At 45.8% G+C, this 19,716-nt stretch overlaps 1 protein-coding gene across 2 annotated transcripts in view; it reads left to right on the forward strand.

Annotated features, from left to right (window-relative positions):
* Window positions 1-12,281: 12,281 nt before the first annotated feature.
* LOC142577892 (uncharacterized) overlaps window positions 12,282-19,716 on the forward strand; it is a 65,803-nt gene continuing 58,368 nt past the window's right edge. The window contains exons 1-2 of one of the 2 annotated variants that reach the window (XM_075687323.1): window positions 12,282-12,504; window positions 12,642-12,760. In XM_075687323.1, coding sequence (XP_075543438.1) covers window positions 12,285-12,504; window positions 12,642-12,760 — 339 coding nt within the window. In that variant the 5' untranslated portion in view covers window positions 12,282-12,284. The remainder of the gene's footprint in view (window positions 12,505-12,641; window positions 12,761-19,716) is intronic. The other variant, XM_075687324.1, reaches the window with a different exon arrangement.

Consider the following 19,716-nt stretch of genomic DNA (forward strand, 5'->3'; position numbering starts at 1 on the left):
TTAACGATCTTCTGCTAACGGTCTACATGACCGATCGTAATGATAACGAGATGCTGGTAAAGGCAACAGCAAGAAAAAAAGTGCATATTTCGCAAATTACGAAAGCATTCTGAAAGACCCTCGTTTGTATTCATTATAACGGGATGTCAATAGGAAAAGAAGCACTTGATTCTATTCAACAGAAATCCTTCCGCTAAATCTACCGCGTACTAGAACTGAGCTGTACTCGGTGCTGGTGTATTAATTAGGAGTTCCCAAAAACAAGAGTGGACCGTAATGTATACAGTCAAACCTCGTTAATATGTACCCGCCTAAGGGGAGGCGCGGGTCGTGAAATGACAAAAAAACGCAAAAAGTCGATTTTCAGAAAAGTATATTTTCGCTACGTTTATACATTCAAGAATCCCTCAGCGAAATCTAGAACCTAAATTTAATCGGAAAATAATTTTAAAAAAAACGTACCGGCCAGGGTGTGCGCGGAATTATAAGAAGATTGCTAGAAATATTCTAACTTCGCGCCGTCGTCATTTGCGAACGCGGTTAAAACCCTTAAACTTCGTTAAGTAGTGCCACGCTTTGAAGAATGCCGTCTGCTCCTCGCGCGCTATGGCCGATGCCTATGCCCCGTCGCTAATGGCCTAATAGCATCACGTGGGCCCTCGCGCCGTGCATCAGCGCCATTTTTGCTCGAGAAGCGTCTACGGAATGGCGAGGAGCACATGTTGGCGCCGTTGCTACGCTCGAGCAGTGTAGCCGGCGCCACGGTCGAGGAGGGAACATGAAAGAGGAGTAACGAGGAAGAGTGAAGACGTAGGAGGAGGGTGCTGCTACTTTACGAAGTTTAAGGGAACGCGGGTAAAACCCCTTGATAATTCGAAAGTAGCGACACCCTCCTCCTCACGGCGCTTTCCTCCTCGATTCTCCTCGCCCGTCGGCTGCGCACAGCGCGCTTTTCCTCCTGTGTTCCCGCGGACGGGCCGCAGGATTCTATGGAGGCGTGTTATTTTGGGCCAGTTGCGCGCTCCAGTGGGGTTGAAAATTTTGAGAAAATGCTAATAACAGCATCGATAATGCTGGAGGCAAAGTTTATGAGGAGGTTGGTTTTTTCTTAAAGCCGTATGAACGGGTTATACCGATGTAAAGGGAGCTTTGAGGCGAGTTCTATACTCCACACAATTTTTCTGCCACATGATCAGATGCTTTACTTCGTGCGCCTGATCTAGTATTGCTTGTGACACATCCCTTTTCTGTGTGGCTTATTAAGCGAAAGCCTGAGACCTCTGTTTCAAGGTCGTGTTGTGAGCTACAGAAAATATCACGTGACCGAAGGAAGGCGGGAAGCGAACCAAGCATCTGCTGCCGCGTATAAGAGATGTATAATGATTAGCAATGTAATCATTGATTAGTGATTGGATTAAGATGAATTCGGGTGTATTAAGGAGGATTAAGGTGGATTACAGTCGATGAAGGTGCATTAGGGTGAATGAAAGTGAATGAAGGTGCATAGAGGAGGACTAGATTGGATTAAGGTCGATGAAGGTGAATTAGGGTGCATGAAGGTGAGTTTAGGTGCATTAAGGACGATTTGTTGGGCTAGGGTGAATTAAAGTGAATGTAGAGGTCTAGGGTGGTTTAAGGAAGATTTGGGTGGGCTAAGGTAGATGAATGTGGATTAAGGTGAATTAAGGCCGATTATAGTGGATTAAGGTGCATTAAGGCCGATTATAGTGGATTAGAGTGGATGAAAGTGAATGAGGAAGCATTACGGTTGATTAAGGAGGATTAAAGTGCATTAAGGAGGGTTAGAGTAGATTAAGGTCGATGAAGGTGGATTAGGGTGGATTAAGGAGGACTTTCGCAGATTATGGTGGATTAAACTGAATGGAGGATTAAGGTCGATGAGTGTGGATTCGGTGGATTAATGTGCATTAGGAGGATTATGGTAGACTAATCGGTCTTAATACAAATTAACCCTAATTCATCATAGTCCACCCTAATCCACCTTAATGCTTCTTCATCCCATCTTAATCCAGCTTAATACTCCCAATCCAACTTAATAAAACCTAATCAACCTACATCGCCCCTAATGCACCTTAGCCTACCCTATACGATGTATATCCTCCATTACCAACCCTAATCAATCATAATCCACCTTAATCCTTATTCATGCACTTTAATCCGCTTAATAGTCCCAATCTACCTTAATACAACCTAATCCACCTCTATAAAACCTAATCCAGCTCCACGGTCCCGAATCCACCTTAATGTACCCAAATCCATCCTAATCGGTCTTAATCCTCCTTTATCAACCCTAATTCACCTTAATCCACATTATCGACCTCAATCTTCCTTTATCCACCTTAATCCTCCCTAATCCTTGTTCATGCACCCTAATCGGTCTTAATACCCTTCCATCAACCCTTCACCTTAATCCACCTTAATCCTCATCGACCCACCTTAATCTTTATTCGTGCATCTTAATTCTTAATGCACTCTAATCCACCTTAATCTTCTTTAAAGCACTCTAATCAACCTTAATCCCCCCTAATCAACCTTATGTCAATCACTAATGATTCATTAACTTGGGTAATTATTCTCTTGTACAGGGATGGACATGCTTTAGGTCACCTCTGGCCTTCCTTGGGTCACGTGATACTTCCAGTTTACAATGCGACCTTGAAACAGAGATCTGAAGGCTTTCGCCTAAAACTTAAAGATACCTCAATGTTGACAAGCTAACGCTCATCACCTGCAATACCAATGGTATACTTGCCACTAATTTTGTCATGGCGCAAAGCAGAATCTATAATGCTGCGCTTCCGACTGAATAACAACAGTTAGCGACGTGCGAGGTGATGGAGCCGCCCCAGAATAATAAGCATACTGAGGACAACCGCAACAAAAACGCTGGTGAGCAGGCCGGAAAAATGTAAAAAAATGCAGCGTTACGGGATGCTTTGCTACGAGCTATAAGAAAGACGCCTCAGCTCGCAAACAACGCTGTTCTTTGTCAAAACGGAGTTCTTTCGGCCGATGTAAAGCGCCGAGCCAGCCGTGCTCGGGAGGAAAATGGCGCGAACGAAAAAGAAAAACACAAGCAAAACTCAAGATCCGCGCGTTTCCAAGGGCAACGGCAGGGAGACCAATCGTCGTGCAGAAAAACGGGGGCAAAACTGGTTGCCGCGGGGGAACGCGCAAGGGGCGAGGAGGTCGTGCGGCGACGGCAGAGTTCAACGAGTCGCTAATTTCAAATTATCAAGGGACGTTAAACGCGGGGGGGGGGGGGGGGAGGTGAAAGCGCCACTTGAGCTTGTTTGGGAGCTGCTTTCTTTGTGCGTATTTTGCGCCGGTTCAAAATGGCGTAGGTGAGGAGGAACCATGGAGGAAGGAAACTCAGGAGAGGCCCTGACGTCACTGTGTGAAGCTAAAGTGAAGCCGGAAGTTGGCGTTGCTCATGGCGTTGCCCCGCCTATCGGGCCAGTTCTCCTCTCTTGTTTACATTTCTCGCGAAACCACGTCGCGCTGCGCGCAACCGGGCTGCTCGGATGCGCGCGCTCCGCAGCAATACTAAACAATCGCGATGTCTCGGTTTCGGCCTGCGATAGCACGTTAGTAAAACACGTTATGGTGCTAGTTGGGCCGTTGTGGGGCGCTTGTCCTGTCTGTATTTCTTCTTGTGTGCCGTCAATTTTGGCGCTTATTCTATTGAAATATAGCACGTTAGCATGATTCCGCCAAAGAAGGCAAAATTTCCCGAGGATATTCCTTCGTCCAGTTGCCGCTGCCGTGGCGCGGTACATTGCGTACAGCGCTGCATGCGCGTTCATTTCACGAACTTCCTCATATCCTACTTGGCCGCAGCAACATCCGGGAGAGCATGGTCCAGATAACGCAGCGCAACAAAACATGGAGACCAACGCAAACCTGCCCGCACGGCGCCTTTGCCACGGTTCGGAACCTACGGAGCAACACGTGTGAGCGCACAGAACCACAACAAAGCCACCATTGTAGCCCGAAAGGCGTAGCCGCTACAGCAAATAAATAAAAAAACAGCAACAAAAAGAGAACCTATCACGTCATTTCCTACACACTTTTCTCCTAGCGCGCGAGGGAGTAGGGCCTCTCCTCTGTTTCCTTCCTCCATGGGAGGAACCGACGCTCTCGCGTCTTTCTGAAGGATGCGCCGGTGCCGCTGATTGGCCAAAGCACGCACGCCCCCCGCGCGCCTCGCTCCTATTGGTCTGGCGCCGTTTGGGTGCCAATTCTGGCGTGCCCGACAGGTTGGTCGCTCCCGTGTGCGCTGCGTGTTTCCCTCTGTGGTTTTCTTGCGCCGCTGTGCGCGTTTGTTCAGCAGCTCGCTTCTCGAAAACGATCGATGAGGTGTCTTTTCGCCGCCCGAATAGCTGGAGCAGATCGTCGTCTGAAGACTACTGCGCGTCAAGCGTTCAGCAAGGTGCGAAAGCGCCCGTGGAATGCGCGACAGAAGACGGATAGGCATGCACCCGGAGTCGGCGGTTGCTGGTCTGCCTCAATATTCTGCCGGATCGAGTTCCGAGCTGCAACTCGGTTCGTCTAGCATCAACACTTAGTCCACCCACGCCTCGCGTGTTGGCAGACACCGTGTAGATACCGTTTTCTGCACGACCGAAGAGAGTAGCAAGCGCGCAGCGATCGCCGATAAGGTGAAACCGCGCCTGGCGTCGCAGTCTGCAACGGAGCGAAAGTTTGAGCTGCTTGGGTGTTGACACGAAAGAGGACGTCAACGACAGCGGAACGGAATTTGCGATCGTGGATTTATCCGTGCTACAAGACTTTTTTGGACTTATGCCGTGTCCCATGTGCGGCAAGAAAACGCTGACGCTTTCGAAGGACCCCCACCAAGGAGTACGGGCGCTGTGCCAAGCTTGTGCTGGAGTGCTTCACGTGTGGCATGCGCGAAAGGATCGCCGGAGGCTTCACATGTCCAACAAAGATCACACAAACAGAAATGCTTTGACAAACAAGCTTGCAAAGAGGAACACGCCAACAACAGACTCTGCCTGCAGTCCTGGGCTTTTATAGGTCTAGGCGTGACCTGTGCTGAATGCACAATTGTGTGAGCGTACAAGAGATATACATGTCTTTTTTTAAATCTGAATTCTTGGATTTTACGTTCCAAAACCACGATATGATTCTGAATTAATTTTGACCACTTGGGAAGCGCTACAACACAAGCACATGAACTTTCTTGCATTTCGGCTCCATTGAAATGTGGCGACCACCACTGATATTTGATCCAGATTTTTTGTTGTAGCCATAAAGTTTGTGGAAAGAACATATTTTATTGTGGCCATGAACTCTGTGCAACTTTATTTGCATAGGGATGCCATTTGTGTGCCTTCTGTCTAAGAAGGAACTCAAATAAAAATGTGAGGCTCGTGTGCTACCTTTGTGGCATTGTTTTCAATAACCATGCGTGATGTTGCAACCAATATCTCTGTGTTATTTTTGCACAATGTCCAAATGTATGTCATGAACTTGTTGCTGAAAGACAGCGCTACACAGTTATGCAATTCATATTCCCATATTGTTAGGCCATTCAAAGTTACTGTGAACTGAAAGTTCAATTTTGTTTTTCTCAGCTTCATCTTTTTGGACACCACACACTGCCTTACGGGGGGGGGGGGGGGGGGTAATCTTCATATGTTCTTTCTAAGTACCAGCAAAATGTTTGGTATCAATATCTTTGCGTCGACTGGATCTAGCCGGTGGTGCTATTTATTTATTCCAAAGTTGTCGGCTAAATTTTAATTGCCACTAAATACAAATGAAAATTATCAAAAATATTGCAATTATGTTTACATCATTTTTTTCCATTATAAGTGCACTAAGAACAATAAAAATAGCATCACCGGCCAGAGCTACTCTTTGGCGTTCTGGCCGTATACTTTGTTTTCGGTTTTGACAAAGTTAAGCTTTTGAAAAGTCCCGTAAGAAATTGACTGAATTTCTCTATTAAAAACTTTGCATCATTTGTTCTAATGCAGATATACAAAATCTAATTAGATATTAGCAATCAGCAGAAAAAAATACTGATACTGTTAAATATAATCCAGTTTACACTAAAATTGACAAAATTGGTTTGGGAACCCACGTCTCCCCATAATATGTAATTGCGGTTTAAATATAGTCACGAAGATTCCCCCACCCAGACCATTGAACCCCATGTATACTGGGTGACCGCTGAAGCAGTATGTATAGTCGCTTCGTGCGTACTATTTTCTTTCTTGTTCTACACGCACAGACACAAAATCGGCAAGATCTCGTGCGCGGACGTTCGATTCTCGAGCTGCGACACCCGGATGACAGCCGCCACCGATAGTGACGTTCAAACATGGCCACCATGACGTATTTCCTGCTCATACAGCTTAGCAGCGCACAAAAGCACGGCCTTCAAGACTGGCTTCCTGTAACACGAAGCAGCTGCTGGTAAGGCTGCGAATTCGCTGTCGAACAAAATCCAATTCAACTCACGTATAGTAGCTGCGCAGAAGCACATTTTTGTTTCAAATGCATAGGCATTTCTATGCTTGCCCAACGAGAAAAATGTCCCACCCTTCCGCCCTTGACGACCGCTTTCAAGATAAAGCCCACAGCAGCGAGCGATTGTATCTTCAAGCCGCCTGTAGCTTCAACGTCAACAAGGCGGCGAGAACACAGCACTCGCGAAGCTCTCGGCACAAGCCACAACCTGCGCCTTTCGCAAATCGCTTTCAATACGTGGACCCGCACGTTTCTCTTTAGCGCGCAGCGGCGGAAACGCAGCGCAGAGAGCGATTAGTAGTCAGCACTCTCTTTCCACATCGGAGATCGTTTTCAACATATGGCCCGCACAGTCATGCCATATATACGCAGGCCCCACCGGCGTACGTTTAATCACGGTTCATACTGGCTCGATGCTGTTGGATAAGGCGCTAATGCGCGATAACGGCTTATGATGATCCGAACATCATCAGCGCACCGGGCGCCGCCGCATGCATGCAGTACTTTGCTTGCGTCATCAATGCACCTTGCGCTGCCTTCCGCACCAGTTCGTGTCACCGCAGCGCTGTCGTTTGTTTGCGCTGGCCTGATCAAGTTTCATAACATTGATAATGACACCTGCATGCGTGGAGATGAGCAAGTGCCACAATGGTTACGCATACTTAGACAACTCCCTGAGAAGTTCCTGCATGAATTTTTTTTCTTCGTTCTGCCAGTGCTTTTGCGGTTGTAGCATCGTCGTGGTTTCTAACGGTCTTTGCTGCAGCGTGTCGTGTTGATGTTATCAAGACGTCCACATTGCGGAAGATTATCAAGACGTCCACATTCGCGGAATTCTCGGATAGCGACACTTTTGCCACCGTCGCACCTTGCCAATCTTCATATGCGAAGTGGATCGCGATGTGAAAGCGGATTACGGCACTTCATTATCTGACGCGGCGCGTGCTTTGAGCGTCATGCGAGCTTTCGCACAGAAGCGGGGCCTCGTGGACAAACTCGCCCGCGGCCTTACCGAGTTCGAAGGTGTCGTGGCAACGCCACCACTGCGGCAAGTGAAGGTTGCCAATTTTTTGCTGCTTAACCCCAAATAAAGCCTGCCGTGTGTGCGTTTGAGAGCATCGTGACGTATTTCTTTTCCGGCCGGTAGGTAACTTCTAAACTGGCATTGGCGACTAATTTGTACATCGTTTCGTGCATCCCTAAACGTCCATCCCGGCTGATTAAGTCTTAATGAGGTTTGATTGTATCTCGATTTTCTAGGCATCTATGTTACTGATAGCCTGCTAAATTATATTTATGCAATCTATAGAGGCTCCCGGGAATGTGCTACACGTATTTTCTTGCCCGAAATTTGTAAGCATTAAGGGAGGACCCGGCAGCGTTTTTAGAATTGCTAGTACGTACAGCGGGGCGTGGCACTTTTGACGGAGCTCGACGTTTCTGCGCAGGCGCGAGTAAGAGCGGGCGCGAGAGAGAAAATCGGGGCGCTTTTGCTCCTTGAATATACGACTCAGCCTATAGGCACTATACGGAGGAGGTTTCTTATATAGAGCGCGTTGTATTCGTTCGTCCCCTATAGGCACGCAGGCATTGCGGAGTGCTGTCGAGTTGGTTCATATACGCTCCGCCACTGGCTGCCCGCGCGGTGATGCAGTGGGCGCGGACGCCGCTTCCATGGTGATCGCGGTGTCTGAAGGGACAATGTTCTGACTGGTGTTGTATAAGTCGCGGGTCGCTTTTTTCGTCGCGACGATACATCGGATTCTTTACAAGCACTGCTCCAGGAGGGCACATGTAACCGGCAAACGGAGGCCTCAGGAGATGCACCTGAGGTTATATTGAAGCAGGCGGCGCAGGATCTCCGGGGCACCCAAGCGGCAGCGGAGGGATCAAAGCTGGAAGCAGGCCGGCCCGTGGGTTGGGGCCGCAGAGGCCGAAGCGTGCCAGGGGGTGTTCGCATAAAAAATTGCTAAACTTTCAATCCAAGCATTCCAAAGTAGTAAAAAACGGAATTGCCATGTCGTGCCTTAAGTCTTCTCTCACCAGATCCTGCATGCATGCACAAAATGAGCGCCAGTTTTAATGCGCAGGTGCGGCGCCTATTAGAAGCAGGTTATCCTAGTGTAGCAGTGGCCACTGTGGCTGAGCGCCTAAAGAAGTCGGTTTCGAGGGGGACGGACGTGATTACAGAAAGCAGTTATAGCAAAAAAAGAGTAGTGGCTATTCCGTATATTCATTCAGTGTCGCACAGGCTTAAAAAAGTTGCAAGTAGATATGATGTTAATGTTGCTTTCACTGCTCCCAATAAGCTAGGTAAGATATGCGCTGCCGTACAGAGGAAAAAGGACCACGTAAAAGGCAATAAAAAACGAACAGATATTTGTCCAGTGAAGCACAATAAGAACAACACTTTTACTGACTGTCGTATGGGTGTGGTTTATAACATTCCCCTTAGCTGTGGCCAGTTCTATGTAGGGCAAACAGGACGGTGTATCAATCAGAGGCTAATGGAACGTAAGAGGTCGTTAACCGGTGGATTGCCTTCTAATCTTTCCTTATACTGCCAAGATTGTAACTTCACGCCAGAGTTCGATGAATGCGCAATATTGTACAGGCATAAGAATGAAGATATGAGTCTTATGGTAGAGGTATGGCATATCTATAATGGCGGAAGTGCGTGCGTGAATCAGCCTTCGATTACTTTACATAAGGAAGAGAATAAATGCCTTAACAGTTATCTCTCACGTAGACTGGCACGTGTACCCGACTGACACGTGGTGTTACCATTCCTGAGCTTGCGCAGATGAGTTTTGTGTCTTCTTTCTTTTTCGCCTCAGTGATCCATTCAGTTGATAGTCGGCGTTCGTGTTGTGCACTTCTCTTGTGTCCTGTCTGCACGCCTCACTTCTTGTTTGCATAATGAATCCTTCCAGGTGGCGCTCACGTCTCTTTGAAGCGTGAAAATCAAAACATAATGCTAATATAACTTATGAGGCACTGGAGAAGCACACAAAGGCAAACTAAGCGCAGATCTTAAAAGCAACGTTATTCAATTCCTAAATTCCTAAATCGCAGTACGTGTCGTGCATAGTTATGAAGTTTATTAGGGAATTTGTGTTAATTGTTTTAATATGTGCTTTGATGTCTCCTTCCAGTAATGTCCGCCTCTTCGAATATTCCAGCTCAAGGACGAGAATTACGCTATCTGCAACGGGCATTATGTTAAAACGTTCCAGAAAGCTTAGATATGATGACCCCGTATATGCGCCATCCAGGATACATACCATGCCTATACAGATGGCACTAGTTCAACACAATCGTCTACTTCAGCAAGAGTTATACCGTACTTCAATAACGAACAATCCTCTCGTGCAACATCGTCAACAATTACCGGCTTAACTATTCGCTATCTTATGCGCGAGAATATTTATAACTTCCTCAAGAGAGGCGCGAAAGAGGATAGTTTTCATCGCCTCCCAGGCGGCGCTCACGTCTCTTTGAAGCGGGAAAATGAAAACATATAACGCTAATATAACTTATGATGAAATCGAGAAGCACAGAAAGGCAAACCAAGCTCAGATCTTAGAAGCAACATAATTCAAGATATGCAAAACGACGTGGTTCGACCAATATTGCAAGAGTTCGGACCTGATTTATATTGAACCGCTTATTGAATTCAACATTTCATTACCGTTAGATAGAAACATAGGAAGACTTAGTGGTGGGATAACAGCTGTGCACCGCCTACACAAAACACTCTTTATACACAGAATTGTCCGATCTGAAATTCTTCAGTGTGATTGTGGCTTTCTTGACGAAGACACATGTCACGTTCTACTAGAATGCCCGCACCACGACATACCAAGACGCTGACTTAAATCGTCATTACCGGCTTCACAGCATGACCCTTTCAATTTGAAGAAACTATATATTATGACCATGACCAAGAAAAGCTATGCAGATGTGCGCTTTAATATAATTAAACACATTTCCGGAAGACAGCGGCGTAATTGGCTGTTATTAATTAAGGCACGAAAGAAATGTTTTTGAGATAATTATTTATTTTTATTGGCAAGGTATACATATGATACTATCGTAGTTTGAATCGTTGCTTGAGTGTTTATTTGTTGTGTTACACCGCTGTTCGCATTATTGCTTTAAGTGCGTCTTTGCAACCTCGTCTTGTTATTTTGACTTCCATGTGACAATGCAACATTGTTGTAACTATGTTGTATATTATTATCTGCTGTGTGTTGCTACTGTACGATGTATGTATCATATCCAAGGCCCAAGCAGTAGCTGACGCTGCATTCGTGCGCCAACATCTCCTTATATCATGCCAATAAAAAAAAGAACGAAAAAAAACGACGCATGGCCAGAGGCCTCTAAGCTTGCGTAGAGATATTGAGGAGACAATATCAGAATATACGGTTATTATTTCACTCAACGACAAAGATAGTAGATCGGTGTTAGTAAGGACCTCTGATGACGAGCAAAACACGATGACCCTTCGTGGTCAATGACTTCCTTTTTACCCGAGAACCGGAGAAAATCGTAAAACGAGGACACGCCCATGTTGAAGAGCCAACTAAGCGTGACCGACAAACCATAGTGGGTTGAGCTATACACCCATGGGCACCAATGCAAATCAAACCCGTCAGTGGACACGTGCTAAATACTTTCAAGGTCGTCATCATAGTCAAAAAAGATACGCGCCGGCCTTCTGGAGTAGCACACTTCTCGAGCACGCCATAAAACAAGTCAATGCACAGCAAAGGGCAGCTACTCGACCATCGCAGATCTACTGAAGTCGCGCTCCCTACGATACAATCCGCCAACTCCGCTTGTGCCTCGAGGATGGAGTCTTCGGGCCGTGCTTCTACCTCCGCTGCTGCTGGACTCGACCCTAGTCTGTACGGCTACGCCATGCTTGTGGAAGTCGGTTGCAAGCTGCCGACGAGCACCAGCAGCAGCGACGATAGCAGCAGCAGTAGCAGCTCTTCCAGCAGTGACAGCGGAAACAGCGACGTCGCGCCGGCCGGCCCGTCCCAGTCAACGGACATCGAAAGCGTGCCGTCCACTTCCAGCTCCGCAGCCGTCGTCGTTGAAAGCGAGCCACAGATCTGGATTCAGCCAAACCTCGTCCGTCCGGCGGACTTTCCTAGTGACCACGCGGACATGGTTCACGACTGGAGCGAATGGCCCCAGTTCCCTCCCAAAAAGAACGCGAATCAGCATCGGGAGATCGTGGAGAGTCTGCCGGCCAAGCTTCCCCATGTCACCCTCGTCAACCAGCGCGAGTTCCTGCTGTCTAGGATGGAACTGCTGATACACACACAGGGCAGGCGAGTGCTTTTTTACAGCCGACGTGGTTTCGCGCCATAGTGCACGGGGGTGATCTCAAAACGGTTCGCTTTCAGAAGCGTTGCAATATCGCACTCTACAGGGCAGCGTGCCGACTTCCGTTGTTGGCATGAGCGTTCCGAGCACGCATTAGCGTCCCTGCCGAGAAGCCTCACATGCCACATCGTGGTGTACATGCTGGTCTGAGAAAAAAAAGCAGTGGGAAGTAATCATGCGAACGATAATCACTCTCATTTTGCGAAGGCATCCCTGCAGTTTAAACCGATTCAGCAGTGCTGAGAGCAAGATGGTTGAGTCGCCCATGTTCGTGCCTACAGGCAGCGCAGAATTCAGATACTAGGAACAAGCACCTATGCGGCGAACCACGTATATTGCTGTCTGCTCATGTCTTTCTCACTATGGCATCGTGCAATCATCATGTTTTAGCTGCTCGTTTCGACACGTGCTTGCGTATCCATCGCGTGACAACGGTGTTCGTCAAAAATGACCGTGCCTCCACTATCTCCCTCGCATGCAGGTTCATGAAGCCAGCGCCTGTGTTTCGGATTACAAACTTGGTGGATCACTGGCAGTACAAGGCCTGGCTCACCTTCACGGATTCCACTGCGCAACAATGCGGTCAGTCTGAGGCGGACGCTATCGTCGTCGGCCTTATCGCCGCCTCCCGAGAAAGGCGTTTTTCTTTACATTTTTGTGTATGTCTATTTGTGGCGAAGCGAATTTAAGCCCTAAAGTGTATCCTTGGACTTGCGCAGTTGGTGAGTACTGCCACCCGGATTCACCGCGGCCTGGTTGCTGGTTGAAGGGCCAGGTGCTGTCGTTTTCCAAGCTCAAGCTCTTCTCCAACGAGAAAAATATCCCGAACCCGCCTCCGGTAAGAGTTCGTTCGCCGCTTCCCCATTTTAATCGCGCTTGCTAGTTAGGTCGCCGTTCGTAAGATGCACAATACTTAGCGAGTTCAAAGAAGCGTACGCTTTGAACTAACACCCTGGTCAGAAGGCCCTGGGTTTTACCTAGCTCTAGTGCCGTAAATATTCAGTTCAAGTGCAGTGTGCGATCGTTCAAAACTGGCCCAGCGACATTTGGGGAATCCGTCAACAAGACATGACGGCGCGAGTGCTACAAGTTGTTACCGTACTTACCTGTACGATATTTTGTTAGCCCAGGGAGGAACGTGCTCTTATATTTATACTCGTCGCTATACCTGGGGGAGGGGGCTATTCTACAAGGGACCACCTAGTCGACATTTCCATTTCGTCTGCTGCTGAATTCGCTAGAGCCGCCTGCTTCCTTCTGGCGCGCACTCCAGCTCAGCTAAGCAGAACTTTAGCAGTGGGCGAAATCGACATGTCCATTCGGTGGACCCTAACAGAATACTGCCCTCCCCCCTTCCTGATTTCTGGCTGGTCACTATATCTTGTTTAAGAAAAAATGCGGCACACATGACCAAATGCCCCTAGGAGAAGAAACTCTGATTACGGTAATTTTCGCTGTTATAGAATATGGCTTAATTAACGGACGCCGTGACGTAACAAATAGGTTGAACGGTGTACGGACCTCACGTCGAGTTGTCGGAGCTTGTCTGATAGTTATCTTGTTACTTGCAACGCCTCCTTGCACCTAACGCATGTATCCCTGAGAGATAAGGAGCAAGGACCAATGCGTGCTATATACTTATCTTCATTCAAGGGACCAAAGACTGTCTTTTGTTGATTTCAGTAAGCTGTAGCTCTTTGGCATATTCTGTTCTCCACCCTGCTTTGTTTCTTCAAAGGGAGTCGGAAACGGTAGTGATGTCGCAATAGCCGCATATCGTTTTGTGGGACCAACGCATGCCTATCCTAAAGAGGCCCGCGCACCCTTCCGAAAAGACAAATACGCAAGTGTGGGTCCTGTGGATGGAAATTCCTTTTTGGAAGGAAGGCCCACTTCAATCTCTGGCCGCAATGACATTGGACGAGGTTCTGCACTAGACCGCACTGACAAAGGTGTATTGTTTATCTGTAGGACGGAGAAGCGCGCTTTGATGAACTTTTTTTTTTTTCGGAAGACTCGAAGTGGTCTCTAAACACCTCGCCTGGAAATTTGACCAACGCGATGGTATATGCGTGCGAGGATGCCTTTAGGTGAATACTAATCCGAAAGACTTCCCTGAAATCCCCTATTAAGAGGCCTTATTTATACACCATATTAACATTCTTCCAATTGAAGAATATTTGTAAACATTCTGCCACCTTCCTACCGATACCCTAATAACAGGTCTTCATTACACACCATATTAACATTGTTCCAATTGAACCATGTTTGTAAACGTTCTGCCAACTTTCTACCAATCACCTATTCACATATGTCTTTTAAACCCTAGTATCATCCTATCAAGAATTGGCCACAGTACTTCAATTGAAGCATGTTCATATATGATCTGTAAACATTCTATTAACCATCCACCAACACAAGTCTTTAGGCTCTGTAGTAATGCTCTGGCAATATTTTACTTACATGTGCTTATGTACTTGCTACTGAAGTTTTACTCTCCCTCTACTAACATTTGTCCCACATACGACCTAGTAGTATAGTGTAAAAATTTGTCAGTATGTGTGAGCATGTTGGTAAAAGGCAGGATGCAACCTAGGAGGTGCATGTACATGGAAAACAAATGTAAGTTTGCACTAAAAGAAGTTTATTCACACAAAAATATTTACAGAATTGTGAGAGAAGTAATACAGAAATTAATGAAAAATAATAAATGAGTGGTGACTTAGTTGATTATGGCACTGCAGCTGTCGCATAATCTCTAGCAAGCATCGATTATAATGTATTTTTACATTCAGAGTTGATGTCTCTCAGAATGTTTGCAGGGTGAAGCCTGCACAGAAACAAAATGGTCAGTGTTAACATAATGCTCACGTTAGCACACGACAGACATAGAACAGCTTTTTAACAAGGTTCACATGAAGTCTAAAGTTGTAACCGTCATCCCTGTTTACTTGCAGAGGAGATAGCAAGGATGGGGCACATTTTGCAATGCATATCCTTTGCTGCGTTGTATTTTCTACGTGTTATTAAAATTAGGAAAGTGTGCAAGGTCGTTTCCGAAAAAAAGGGAACAGCCTAAAACTATTGTTATAGCCCCCAATGTTGTGGCCTGAATAAATTCAGTTTCTCAAAATGTTTTCTTAACCAATTATCTGCATAAATAAATGACTCACTCAAAAGAGTCAATTACATGGTTTATTCATGGTGACGCAGAGAAGGTGGGCGCGCGAGCGCTTACTCAAAACTGTTTATTTTTGGAAAGAGAACGTAAAAGCGCCAGCTAGCTGCACCGAGCATGTGCAAAACGTGTCCGTGTCATCTATTTTTACATAAACAGATTACAGAGCTTGAAGCAGTATTAAAGAATTCGAATTCTTTGTCAGTGATAGCAACGAATGGCTGACTGATGCATTTTTAAGCACGCCTTATTATATGGAACGCTTCTGTAATTTGACGTGTTCGTTTATTTTTACTCGAAAACAAAATATCAGTGTCCAAAAATACCGGTTCACAATGACATAGGTTGCAGCGGTTAGACAAGTGCGAACGATTTTCTTTCACATTCGCACTTGTCTAACCAGTGCAACCTATGTCATTGTGAACCGGTTCGCTGAAACATATGTCATTGTGAACCGTGAAACTATACGTTCAATATTTTACTATCTCTCATCCTGTACAGCCAGAGTAGGAAAGAGCAAAGAGTGAGTTCATGATCAGACAATATTTACCAGACATTAGGTCATTGCGAATGCTGTGAAAACGAAGTATTTGTACGCTTCGTGTTTATAGCAACTTCAAGCGAACCGCATGACGCGGTATAGTTCAAGTATGTAAGAAAATCGTTCTTAAAACATTTCACGTCGTTACTGTTCGCGCCATAATAACCTGCCAAAATGCAGCATAAGAAACTGAAATAAAATAACATCAAAATAATATGTTCTTTTCTGTCATTCTTCATAAACATATCTTTTATTATAATTTGGAGACAGATAAAACTTCAACGCAGTGCTGTCTTGAGGAACCGCTGTTCGCTATTTGTGCAGTGTGCAGTTTAAAACACGGACAGTGGCAATATTAAATTACCTCACGCGACACTGCATCGCAGCTGGCAGAGAAGCTGCAGAAACATTCACATCACGGAACGAAGAAAGCACCGTGGGCGTCGCAAACACGTTGCTGGTTGGCTTGCAACGATGAATTAGGCACAACACAGCATAAGCATAAACAGCAGCAAAAATAGCTAGATTGCTGCTACAATGCGCGACGAAACACCTACATCGTTCCGACCGTACCATGCCGGCGTCGCAAAGGAACTGATCGCGATTCTTCGTGATTTGGGAGAGGGCAAGTACGCCTAATTCTTCAGCACAGAATTAAGCGTACTTTCCTTCTCCCAAATCACAAAGAATCGCCGTCAGTTTGTTTGCGACGCCGGCGTGGTACGGTCGATTGGGACGGTCTCCTTCTTTGCCTCGATTCGGACCACTGTCAAATTTCTCCGCATGCGCGAGATAGGCATGTGACATTCTTTCCATCATTCCGCTTCGCCTTGACCCCCGCGGAACTAAAGCCCCGTTTTACGCCGAAACATGCCCCCCTCCCTCCCACCTTGCGATGGTTGACTCAGACCTAGACATTCATCGCTTCTCGGTGAAACATGTGGCCGGCTTTTGTGTGCGCACCTCTTTCTCGAAACTGCACTTGGAGGAATGTACCTCGTGGCAGAGGTTGAAAAAATAAAAGGACAAGGTAGCTGGCTCAATTTTGTTGTGCCTTTAGGGACTGTATAGCTTTATATTTCGAGGCAAATATTGTTCTGAAAACCAGCCTTTTTTCTCCAAAGGTAATAAACATAGAAAACTAAAGTCATATTGGGTAAATTATGTTGTTATCCTATTTTGCGCAAGAACATCCTTTAGCGCTTGCCGCTTTCAAAGAAAAAATTTTGCTTCATGGCGCCCAGCGCAAAATAATGCTCAAGCCTATTGTAGTAGTATTTTTATAGCCAAATACATGTCCAAAGCATGGTGGCTATGGCGTTAGCAGTTTTCAGACGCCCGAAGCACGGCAAAATTATGGCCTTTGATATCCTGGCTCTTGGTATCCGGAATGCCATAATTACAGATGTCATGTTGACCACTTGTTGGAGCTCAAAATTTTGTAGCCGTGTTGTGAAGCGAAATCACTGAATATTAAGAGTGCATAATTATCTCTTTTCAATCTGTTTTCACACACAGCAAGCTACCATCGCCGTAAAGCAGATCAGTTGACGTAGTAACTTTGCCTTTACTTTGATGCAACGTCCTATTAGTTACCTTTAATGTGCAGAAGCCGTCGGTATGAGACAGGGACGAAAGCGCGCGAATAGGGACGCATAGAAAGCTACATTTTTTATTCAGTAAGGCTAATTTCATTATTTTTTTTTCACAGAAAGGTGTTACCTGCACAGAGTTCAGCTTTTCTTTCTGTTCGACCTGTGCGCTTACTCAGGTCGACACTCGCGGTCACTCAGCAGCAGCTGTATTTTGCAGCCTTCTGGATATTTGAGCGAAAACGTTCCAGCGCCGTGTTACCATGAGTTCCGGCTCTTTTTCTTCTTTTTAACAAATAGCGCGACGCTACTGTGCTGACACGTCCCAGCTTAGGGCGTACTATTTATATCGCGGAGTGCACTGATCTGATTACCTCGTTGGAAAGCTAATTGGTGGCCTTGCAATAGCAGTGCGTGGTAAGGGCCGATTTACGCTCGAGCCCCACGCCGCACCACCCGCCGGCCCGCACGCATGTGGTCGGGTGAAAATTTGCGCATTTCGCAGACTGGTACACACATTTCGGTTTACACGGCATGTGCGAGCCCAGTGTATACCAAAATTTGTGAACCAGTGTGCGAAATGTGCTGTTTTCTGCACGACCGCACGCGTCACGGCTCAAGCGTAAATCGGCTTTGAATTAACCAGCCCCAAGGCGGGGATAAAGCTGTGCAACTGGTGCGCGGCCTGTACAGTACTCAGCTATCACACCGGTCAGGATGTGTAGCGGAAACAAATTTCTCGGAGTGTGCTGACGTCACCGCACGCTCACGTAGTCCAGTAGAACCTTTAAAAAGATTAGTTCTAACAGTTAACGAACATATTTCTTTAAACATTTTAGTAGCACTCCGTCAACAATTCGCTACCGACTTGTATTGGGGCTATGATTTAAAACAAAGAGCTTGATTCCTGAGTATGTCATATATGGGCATGAATGTGTGTTAGAAAAAATTATCAAAAACTCTCAAGTTACTTCCCATTCTAAATATTTTTCGGCAAAGAGTACTAGCTGTGGACGTATTGAGGATACATGTTCTTCAGAAAAAAAATAGTTTGATGATGTATAGTAAAACATTCTTTACACACAAGTAACGAGCGTTTTGACGCAGTACTGAAGTTTTCATATAGACGAAAGCTAGAAGACATATTGACGGGGCACTTAAAATATAATATTTGCAAAAGTATGAAGGAAGTCTTTTAACGGCTTATTTAAAATATTCTTTATACAAAAGTAAGAAGGAAGTCTTTTGACTGTGTATTGAAAGTATTCTTAATACACAAGTAAGAAAGAAGTATTTTGACAATGTATGAACAAATGTTATCAGAATGCAAATGTAAATAGACTGTCAATAAAGTAAATAGAAAGTTGGTAGAAGTTCTAAATAATCTTAATAGACATTTTTGTAAGGCTTACTCGCACTGCCCACGGACACGAGGCAGTCGTTGGCGTCAACGTAATTGTACTGTTTAATCTTCACCTTCCATAGAAGCCTTTGTTGCGAGGTCTCGAACGTGAAAACAATCGCCAGCCATTTGTCGAAAAGAACCGCAGCAAGCAGTACCTGGTAATCTTGCTAAATTCGCAACTTGGTGGCCGTTGAAAGTGAGATGGAAAAAGGCGGACGGCGCAGAAGCGTTTCTTCAGCGTTATCTTTAGCTCGGGCCCAACTCCGACGCAGCCTGTTCAACGCAAAAAAAAAAAAGTTCTTCTGAGATAAGTTCTGGACCGATTTTAATGAAATTTAATGCATCCGAGCGATAAAGCTAAATTATAGTGACTGCTGGAAGCGGAATTTCGATTTAGGCAAAACAGAGGTGACGTGTGCAGACAGGACACAAGAGTAGAGAAGTGGACAACACGAACGCCGTTTCTGCTTCCACTCCTCTACTCTTGTGTCCTGTCTGCACGCCTCACCTCTTTTTTGCATAATGAATCCTTAGCGACTAGCTCAGCTTTCTGTCGTTCTAAGTTCGATTTAGGGCCTGAATTTTGTCGAAAGAACTTTCAAAAATTCGAACACTCGAAAAAAAAAATAGAAATATGAGGTTTACAAATTAATAGCTCTCCGTCAAGAACAGATATGACGGCTGTGTAAACGGCATCCATTAGATCATTGAAAGTAGACAAATTCGATATGTCAATTTATATATTACGTAAGTTTGTTACGTTGTGTACAAGCGTGCTGCAAAAGCTGCATTTACACATTACTAAATTTTTGAGATTCATGTGTAACGGTACGTCCTCATTTGCGGAAATGAGTACGCGCTTATTTCGGCAGCGCCATGGTGGTGTCGTCTTCTCGTCTCGTGTTCGACTACCTTTCGCGCTGTTAACGCCAGGATGGAAAACCGAGCACGAGATAGGTGTTCAGCGTGTTGCCGTAGCCACGCGCGCGTTTTGCTTCCCGAAGCATAGAATACTGCACGAATGCCATATATTAACTGGAACTTTAAGCAAGAATTATGCTGTACTTAATAACAGTCG

Source organism: Dermacentor variabilis, chromosome 4 (assembly GCF_050947875.1).
Source record: "Dermacentor variabilis isolate Ectoservices chromosome 4, ASM5094787v1, whole genome shotgun sequence".
NCBI classification, from domain to species: Eukaryota; Metazoa; Arthropoda; class Arachnida; order Ixodida; family Ixodidae; genus Dermacentor; species Dermacentor variabilis.